A 9,420-nucleotide genomic window follows, 5' to 3' on the forward strand; every position below is an offset into this window, starting at 1 on the left:
GGGAGAGGGAGGAGGAGAGACAGGTGACCCGGGAGGGGGAGAGGGAGGAGGAGAGAGACAGATGACCCCGGGGGGAGAGGGAGGAGGAGAGAGACAGGTGACCCCGGGGGGAGAGGGAGGAGGAGAGGACAGGTGACCCCGGGGGAGAGGGAGGAGGAGAGAGACAGGTGACCCCGGGGGGAGAGGGAGGAGGAGAGAGACAGGTGACCCGGGGGGAGAGGGAGGAGGAGAGGGACAGGTGACCCCGGGGGGGAGAGGGAGGAGGAGAGGACAGGTGACCCCGGGGGGATAGGGAGGAGGAGAGGAACAGGTGACCCGGGAGAGGGAGGAGGAGAGGGACAGGTGACCCGGGGAGAGGGAGGAGGAGAGGAACAGGTGACCCGGGAGAGGGAGGAGGAGAGGGACAGGTGACCCCGGGGGGAGAGGGAGGAGGAGAGGGAACAGGTGACCCGGGAGAGGGAGGAGGAGAGAGACAGGTGACCCGGGAGAAGGGAGGCGGGGGGGGGAGGAGGAGAGGGACAGGTCACCCCAGGGGGATAGGGAGGAGGAGAGGAACAGGTGACCCGGGGGGGAGAGGGACAGGTGACCCCGGGGGGGAGAGGGAGGAGGAGAGAGACAGATGACCCCGGGGGGAGAGGGAGGAGGAGAGAGACAGGTGACCCCGGGGGAGAGGGAGGAGGAGAGGGACAGGTGACCCCGGGGGAGAGGGAGGAGGAGAGAGACAGGTGACCCCGGGGGGGAGAGGGAGGAAGAGAGAGACAGGTGACCCGGGGGGAGAGGGAGGAGGAGAGGTGACCCCGGGGGGAGAGGGAGGAGGAGAGGGACAGGTGACCCCGGGGGGAGAGGGAGGAGGAGAGGGACAAGTGACCCCGGGGGGGATAGGGAGGAGGAGAGGAACAGGTGACCCGGGAGAGGGAGGAGGAGAGGGACAGGTGACCCGGGAGAGGGAGGAGGAGAGGACAGGTGACCCCGGGAGAGGGAGGAGGAGAGGGACAGGTGACCCCGGGAGGAGAGGGACAGGTGACCCCGGGGGGGAGAGGGAGGAGGAGAGGGACAGGTGACCCGGGGGGGGGAGAGGGAGGAGGAGAGGGACAGGTGACCCCGGGGGGGGAGAGGGAGGAGGAGAGGGACAGGTGACCCCGGGGGGGTAGAGGGAGGAGGAGAGGGACAGGTGACCCCGGGAGGAGAGGGACAGGTGACCCCGGGGGGAGAGGGACAGGTGACCCCGGGGGGAGAGGGAGGAGGAGAGGGACAGGTGACCCGGGGGGGAGAGGGAGGAGGAGAGGGACAGGTGACCCGGGGGGGAGAGGGAGGAGGAGAGGGACAGGTGACCCTGGGGGGGGAGAGGGTGGAGGAGAGGTACAGGTGACCCGGGGGGGAGAGGGAGGAGGAGAGGGACAGGTGACCCCGAGGGGAGAGGGAGGAGGAGAGGGACAGGTGACCCGGGGGGGAGAGGGAGGAGGAGAGGGACAGGTGACCCGGGGGGGGAGAGGGAGGAGGCGAGGGACAGGTGACCCCGGGGGGAGAGGGAGGAGGAGAGGGACAGGTGACCCCAGGGGGGAGAGGGAGGAGGGGAGGACAGGTGACCCCAGGGGGAGAGGGAGGAGGAGAGGGGACAGGTGACCCCGGGGGGGGAGGAGGAGAGGGACAGGTGACCCCGGGGGAGAGGGAGGATGAGAGAGACAGGTGACCCCGGGGGGAGAGGGAGGAGGAGAGGGACAGGTGACCCCGGGGGGGAGAGGGAGGAGGAGAGGGACAGGTGACCCCGGGGGGAGAGGGAGGAGGAGAGAGACAGGTGACCCCGGGGGGGAGAGGGAGGAGGAGAGGGACAGGTGACCCCAGGGGGAGAGGGAGGAGGAGAGGACTGGTGACCCGGGAGAGGGAGGAGGAGAGGGACAGGTGACCCCAGGGGGGAGAGGGAGGAGGAGAGGGACAGGTGACCCCAGGGGGGAGAGGGAGGAGGAGAGGGACAGGTGACCCCGGGGGGAGAGGGAGGAGGAGAGAGACAGGTGACCCCGGGGGGAGAGGGAGGAGGAGAGGGACAGGTGACCCCGGGAGGAGGAGAGGGACAGGTGACCCGGGAGAGGGAGGAGGAGAGGGACAGGTGACCCGGGAGAGGGAGGAGAGGGACAGGTGACCCCAGGGGGGAGAGGGAGGAGGAGAAGGACAGGTGACCCCGGGGGGGAGAGGGAGGAGGAGAGGGACAGGTGACCCCGGGGGGGAGAGGGAGGAGGAGAGGGACAGGTGACCCCGGGGGGAGAGGGACAGGTGACCCCGGGGGGGAGAGGGAGGAGGAGAGAGACAGATGACCCCGGGGGGAGAGGGAGGAGGAGAGAGACAGGTGACCCCGGGGGGGAGGGAGGAGGAGAGAGACAGGTGACCCCGGGGGGGAGAGGGAGGAGGAGAGAGACAGGTGACCCCCGGGGGGGAGAGGGAGGAGGAGAGGGACAGGTGACCCCGGGGGGAGAGGGAGGAGGAGAGGGACAGGTGACCCCGGGGGAGGAGGAGAGAGACAGGTGACCCCGGGGGGGAGAGGGAGGAGGAGAGAGACAGGTGACCCGGGGGGAGAGGGAGGAGGAGAGGGACAGGTGACCCCGGGAGAGGGAGGAGGAGAGGGACAGGAGACCCCGGGGGGGAGAGGGAGGAGGAGAGGGACAGGTGACCCCGGGGGGGATAGGGAGGAGGAGAGGAACAGGTTACCCGGGAGAGGGAGGAGGAGAGGGACAGGTGACCCGGGAGAGGGAGGAGGAGAGGAACAGGTGACCCGGGAGAGGGAGGAGGAGAGGGACAGGTGACCCGGGAGAGGGAGGAGGAGAGGACAGGTGACCCCGGGGGGGAGAGGGAGGAGGAGAGAGACAGGTGACCCGGGAGAGGGAGGAGGAGAGAGACAGGTGACCCCGGGGGGGAGAGGGAGGAGGAGAGAGACAGGTGACCCCGGGGGGGAGAGGGAGGAGGAGAGAGACAGGTGACCCGGGAGAGGGAGGAGGAGAGAGACAGGTGACCCGGGAGAGGGAGGAGGAGAGGGACAGGTGACCCGGGGGGGAGAGGGACAGGTGACCCCGGGGGGAGAGGGAGGAGGAGAGAGACAGATGACCCCGGGGGGAGAGGGAGGAGGAGAGAGACAGGTGACCCCGGGGGGAGAGGGACAGGTGACCCCGGGGGGAGAGGGAGGAGGAGAGAGACAGGTGACCCGGGGGGGAGAGGGAGGAGGAGAGGTGACCCTGGGGGGAGAGGGAGGAGGAGAGGGACAGGTGACCCCGGGGGGAGAGGGAGGAGGAGAGAGACAGGTGACCCGGGGGGGAGAGGGAGGAGGAGAGAGACAGGTGACCCGGGGGGGAGAGGGAGGAGGAGAGGTGACCCTGGGGGGGAGAGGGAGGAGGAGAGGGACAGGTGACCCGGGAGAGGGAGGAGGAGAGGGACAGGTGACCCCGGGGGGGGATAGGGAGGAGGAGAGGAACAGGTGACCCGGGAGAGGGAGGAGGAGAGGGACAGGTGACCCGGGAGAGGGAGGAGGAGAGGAACAGGTGACCCGGGAGAGGGAGGAGGAGAGGGACAGGTGACCCGGGAGAGGGAGGAGGAGAGGGACAGGTGACCCCGGGGGGGAGAGGGAGGAGGAGAGAGACAGGTGACCCGGGAGAGGGAGGAGGAGAGAGACAGGTGACCCGGGAGAGGGAGGAGGAGAGGGACAGGTGACCCCGGGGGGAGAGGGAGGAGGAGAGGGACAGGTGACCCGGGAGAGGGAGGAGGAGAGACAGGTGACCCCGGGGGGGGGGGGGAGGAGGAGAGAGACGGGTGACCTGGGAGAGGGAGGAGGAGAGGGACAGGTGACCCCGGGGGGAGAGGGAGGAGGAGAGGGACAGGTGACCCGGGGGGGAGAGGGAGGAGGAGAGGGACAGGTGACCCCGGGGGGGAGAGGGAGGAGGAGAGGGACAGGTGACCCGGGGGGAGAGGGAGGAGGAGAGGGACAGGTGACCCGGGAGAGGGAGGAGGAGAGGACAGGTGACCCCGGGGGGAGAGGGAGGAGGAGAGGGACAGGTGACCCGGGGGGGGGGGGTAGGGAGGAGGAGAGGGACAGGTGACCCCGGGGGGGAGAGGGAGGAGGAGAGGGACAGGTGACCCCGGGGGGGAGAGGGAGGAGGAGAGGGACAGGTGACCCGGGGGGGGAGAGGGAGGAGGAGAGGGACAGGTGACCCCGGGGGGGGAGAGGGAGGAGGAGAGGGACAGGTGACCCCGGGGGGGAGAGGGAGGAGGAGAGGGACAGGTGACCCCGGGGGGGAGAGGGAGGAGGAGAGGGACAGGTGACCCCGGGGGGGAGAGGGAGGAGGAGAGGGGACAGGTGACCCCGGGGGGGAGAGGGAGGAGGAGAGGGACAGGTGACCCCGGGGGGGAGAGGGACAGGTGACCCCGGGGGGGAGAGGGAGGAGGAGAGGGACAGGTGACCCCGGGGGGGGAGAGGGAGGAGGAGAGGGACAGGTGACCCCGGGGGGGGAGAGGGAGGAGGAGAGGGACAGGTGACCCCGGGGGGGAGAGGGAGGAGGAGAGGGACAGGTGACCCCGGGGGGAGAGGGACAGGTGACCCCGGGGGGGGAGAGGGAGGAGGAGAGGGACAGGTGACCCCGGGGGGAGAGGGACAGGTGACCCCGGGGGGGAGAGGGAGGAGGAGAGGGACAGGTGACCCAGGAGAGGGACAGATGACCCCGGGGGGAGAGGGAGGAGGAGAGGGACAGGTGACCCCGGGGGGGAGAGGGAGGAGGAGAGGGACAGGTGACCCGGGAGGGGGAGGAGGAGAGGGACAGGTGACCCCGGGGGGGAGAGGGAGGAGGAGAGAGACAGGTGACCCCGGGGGGGGGGGGTAGGGAGGAGGAGAGGGACAGGTGACCCCGGGGGGGGAGAGGGAGGAGGAGAGGGACAGGTGACCCCGGGGGGAGAGGGAGGAGGAGAGGGACAGGTGACCCCGGGGGGGGAGAGGGAGGAGGAGAGGGACAGGTGACCCCGGGGGGGGAGGGGAGGAGGAGAGGGACAGGTGACCCCGGGGGGGAGAGGGAGGAGGAGAGGGACAGGTGACCCCGGGGGGGGAGAGGGAGGAGGAGAGGGACAGGTGACCCCGGGGGGAGAGGGAGGAGGAGAGGGACAGGTGACCCCGGGGGGAGAGGGACAGGTGACCCCGGGGGGGAGGGGAGGAGGAGGAGAGGGACAGGTGACCCCGGGGGGGGAGAGGGAGGAGGAGAGGGACAGGTGACCCCGGGGGGGGAGAGGGAGGAGGAGAGGGACAGGTGACCCCGGGGGGGGGAGAGGGAGGAGGAGAGGGACAGGTGACCCCGGGGGGAGAGGGACAGGTGACCCCGGGGGGGGAGAGGGAGGAGGAGAGGGACAGGTGACCCCGGGGGGGGAGAGGGAGGAGGAGAGGGACAGGTGACCCCGGGGGGAGAGGGACAGGTGACCCCGGGGGGAGAGGGAGGAGGAGAGGGACAGGTGACCCAGGAGAGGGACAGATGACCCCGGGGGGGAGAGGGACAGGTGACCCCGGGGGGGAGAGGGAGGAGGAGAGGGACAGGTGACCCGGGAGAGGGAGGAGGAGAGGGACAGGTGACCCCGGGGGGAGAGGGAGGAGGAGAGAGACAGGTGACCCCGGGGGGGGGGGGTAGGGAGGAGGAGAGGGACAGGTGACCCCGGGGGGGAGAGGGAGGAGGAGAGGGACAGGTGACCCCGGGGGGAGAGGGAGGAGGAGAGGGACAGGTGACCCCGGGGGGGAGAGGGAGGAGGAGAGGGACAGGTGACCCCGGGGGGGGAGAGGGAGGAGGAGAGGGACAGGTGACCCCGGGGGGGAGAGGGAGGAGGAGAGGGACAGGTGCCCCGGGGGGGGAGAGGGAGGAGGAGAGGGACAGGTGACCCCGGGGGGGAGAGGGAGGAGGAGAGGGACAGGTGACCCCGGGGGGGGAGAGGGAGGAGGAGAGGGACAGGTGACCCCGGGGGGGGAGAGGGGGAGGAGAGGGACAGGTGACCCCGGGGGGGAAAGGGAGGAGGAGAGGGACAGGTGACCCCGGGGGGAGAGGGACAGGTGACCCCGGGGGGAGAGGGAGGAGGAGAGAGACAGATGACCCCGGGGGGGAGAGGGAGGAGGAGAGGGACAGGTGACCCCGGGGGGGAGAGGGAGGAGGAGAGGGACAGGTGACCCCGGGGGGGGGAGGAGGAGAGGGACAGGTGACCCGGGAGAGGGAGGAGGAGAGGGACAGGTGACCCCGGGGGGAGAGGGAGGAGGAGAGGTACAGGTGACCCCGGGAGGAGAGGGACAGGTGACCCCGGGAGGAGAGGGACAGGTGACCCCGGGGGGAGAGGGAGGAGGAGAGGGAGGAGGAGAGGGACAGGTGACCCCGGGGGGGGGGGGAGGAGGAGAGGGACAGGTGACCCCGGGGGGGGGGGGAGGAGGAGAGGGACAGGTGACCCGGGAGAGGGAGGAGGAGAGGGACAGGTGACCCCGGGAGTGGGAGGAGGAGAGGGACAGGTGACCCGGGAGTGGGAGGAGCTGCAGTTTTGGGGTGACCTGTGACCTCTCCCCTGTCTTTGCAGTCTGGGTGCGGAGGTCTGTGCCATCCTGCGGCTCTCGGGCCCCTTGAAGCATCAGTTTGCGCTGGTGAGTATCATGTCGCCCGTATCCAGGAGGAGACCTCAGTGAGGACCCCGTGTCATCGCTCTCCCCTCTCACAGGAGCGAGGTCTGGACTACGAGCGCCTCCTCGATGCCAGTGACTACAAGGAGACGTATCGGGGGGACATGATCCGCTGGGGGGAGGAGAAGAGGATCCAAGACCCCGGATTCTTCTGCCGACTGATTGTGAAGGGAATAGTGCAGCCGCTGTGGGTACGAAACTGTCATGTCCTCCATATACAGAAGGGAGGAGGACAGAGGAGTCTGGAGGAGGAGGACAGAGGAGTCTGGAGGAGGAGGAGGACAGAGGAGTCTGGAGGAGGAGGACAGAGGAGTCTGGAGTAGGAGGAGTCTGGAGGAGGAGGAGGACAGAGGAGTCTGGAGGATGAGGACAGAGGAGTCTGGAGGATGAGGACAGAGGAGTCTGTAGGAGGAGGACAGAGGAGTCTGTAGGAGGAGGACAGAGGAGTCTGTAGGAGGAGGACAGAGGAGTCTGGAGGAGGAGGACAGAGGAGTCTGGAGGATGAGGAGGACAGAGGAGTCTGGAGGAGGAGGAGGGCAGAGGAGTCTGTAGGAGGAGGACAGAGGAGTCTGTAGGAGGAGGACAGAGGAGTCTGGAGGAGGAGGAGGACAGAGGAGTCTGGAGGAGGACAGAGGAGTCTGGAGGAGGAGGAGGACAGAGGAGTCTGGAGGAGGAGGAGGACAGAGGAGTCTGGAGGAGGAGGACAGAGGAGTCTGGAGAAGGAGGACAGAGGAGTCTGGAGGAGGAGGAGGACAGAGGAGTCTGGAGGAGGAGGAGGACAGAGGAGTCTGGAGGAGGAGGAGGACAGAGGAGTCTGGAGGAGGAGGAGGACAGAGGAGTCTGGAGGAGGAGGAGGACAGAGGAGTCTGGAGGAGGAGGAGGACAGAGGAGTCTGGACGAGGAGGAGGACAGAGGAGTCTGGAGGAGGACAGAGGAGTCTGGAAGAGGAGGAGGACAGAGGAGGACAGAGGAGTCTGGAGGAGGACAGAGGAGTCTGGAGGAGGACAGAGGAGTATGGAGGAGGAGGACAGAGGGGTCTGGAGGAGGACAGAGGGGTCTGGAGGAGGACAGAGGAGTCTGGAGGAGGACAGAGGAGTCTGGAGGAGGAGGACAGAGGGGTCTGGAGGAGGACAGAGGGGTCTGGAGGAGGACAGAGGAGTCTGGAGGAGGACAGAGGAGTCTGGAGGAGGACAGAGGAGTCTGCAGGAGGAGGAGGACAGAGGGGTCTGGAGGAGGAGGACAGAGGAGCCTGGAGGAGGAGGACAGAGGAGTCTGGAGGAGGAGGACAGAGGAGTCTGGAGGAGGAGGGGGACAGAGGAGTCTGGAGGAGGAGGAGGACAGAGGAGTCTGGAGGAGGAGGACAGAGGAGTCTGGAGGAGGAGGAGGACAGAGGAGTCTGGAGGAGGAGGAGGACAGAGGAGTCTGGAGGAGGAGGAGGACAGAGGAGCCTGGAGGAGGAGGAGGTATTCTCTGTGTGACCTCCCTTGTCTCGGTGTAGATTATCAGTGACGCTCGGCGCCGGTCGGATGTGGACTGGTTCCTCTCGGCTTACGGTTCGGTATCACAGACGGTCCGTGTTGTGGCTTCGGAGGAGACCCGGAAGTCGCGGGGATGGGTGTACACCCCAGGTAAGTCCCTCGCTGCCCCTCCCCCTCCCCCCTCTATCAGAAGTAATGGAGACTCTCCTTTGCAGAGGTGGATGACGCGGAGTCGGAGTGCGGTCTGGACCAGGGCGTGACCTTTGATTGGATCCTGAGTAATGACGGGGATCGGGCGGTTCTGGAGGAGCAGCTTCATAATCTGCAGGCCTTTATCCGCAGCAGACTGACCCCCCCGGAGTGAGCTGTGCCCGGACCCGGGGCTGACGTGGGGCCACCAAGCTGCAGGATCTGATACTGACCACCGGAGGCAGCGCAGAGTAGCGTCCGGCCCTCCCAGAGAGGCGGGGTTATACCAGCGCGGAGCAGGAGGCTGAGGACGGGGGCACATACTTACCTCATCTGTAACAGACATTAGTAAAGATTGAGAAAGTCATTGGTGTTCTGTACCTACATCCTCTGATGGTGACCTCTGCCCCCCTGAGTGATGGTGACCTCTATGCCCCCCTGAGTGATGGTGACCTCTCTGCCCCCCTGAGTGATGGCGACCTCTCTGCCCCCCTGAGTGATGGGGACCTCTCTGCCCCCCTGAGTGATGGGGACCTCTCTGCCCCCCTGAGTGATGGGGACCTCTCTGCCCCCCTGAGTGATGGGGACCTCTCTGCCCCCCTGAGTGAAGGGGACCTCTCTGCCCCCCTGAGTGATGGTGACCTCTATGCCCCCCTGAGTGATGGTGACCTCTATGCCCCCCTGAGTGATGGCGACCTCTATGCCCCCCATAAGTGATGGCGAACTCTCTGCCTCCCTGAGTGATGGCGACCTCTATGCTACCCATAAGTGATGGCGAACTCTCTACCTCCCTGAGTGATGGTGACCTCTATGCCCCCCTGAGTGATGGCGACCTCTCTGCCTCCCTGAGTGATGGCGACCTCTCTGCCCCCTGAGTGATGGCGACCTCTCTGCCCCCTGAGTGATGGCGACCTCTATGCCCCCCTGAGTGATGGTGATCTCTATGCCCCCCTGAGTGATGGTGACCTCTCTGCCTCCCTGAGTGATGGGGACCTCTCTGCCCCCCTGAGTGATGGCGACCTCTATGCCCCCCTGAGTGATGGCGACCTCTCTGCCCCCCTGAGTGATGGCGACCTCTCTGCCCCC

At 67.9% G+C, this 9,420-nt stretch overlaps 1 protein-coding gene across 1 annotated transcript; it reads left to right on the forward strand.

Moving 5' to 3' along the window:
• The first annotated feature begins 6,541 nt into the window (after positions 1-6,541).
• On the forward strand, positions 6,542-8,701 carry PMVK (phosphomevalonate kinase). Its single transcript, XM_072114020.1, has 4 exons — positions 6,542-6,631; positions 6,706-6,858; positions 8,166-8,295; positions 8,361-8,701. The coding sequence occupies exons 2-4, from the start codon at positions 6,772-6,774 to the stop codon at positions 8,507-8,509; spliced, it is 366 nt and encodes a 121-aa protein (XP_071970121.1). The 5' UTR covers positions 6,542-6,631; positions 6,706-6,771; the 3' UTR covers positions 8,510-8,701.
• The last annotated feature ends 719 nt before the right edge of the window (positions 8,702-9,420 follow it).

Source organism: Engystomops pustulosus, chromosome 7 (genome assembly GCF_040894005.1).
Source record: "Engystomops pustulosus chromosome 7, aEngPut4.maternal, whole genome shotgun sequence".
Lineage (NCBI taxonomy): Eukaryota > Metazoa > Chordata > Amphibia > Anura > Leptodactylidae > Engystomops > Engystomops pustulosus.

Bases quoted from the DNA above. Each gene is read 5' to 3' on its own strand.
- PMVK (XM_072114020.1), top strand. From the start codon at position 6,772: ATGATCCGCTGGGGGGAGGAGAAGAGGATCCAAGACCCCGGATTCTTC. The intron at 6,859-8,165 runs GTACGAAACTGT...GTCTCGGTGTAG, and splicing joins GAATAGTGCAGCCGCTGTGG to ATTATCAGTGACGCTCGGCG. The intron at 8,296-8,360 runs GTAAGTCCCTCG...TCTCCTTTGCAG, and splicing joins GGGATGGGTGTACACCCCAG to AGGTGGATGACGCGGAGTCG.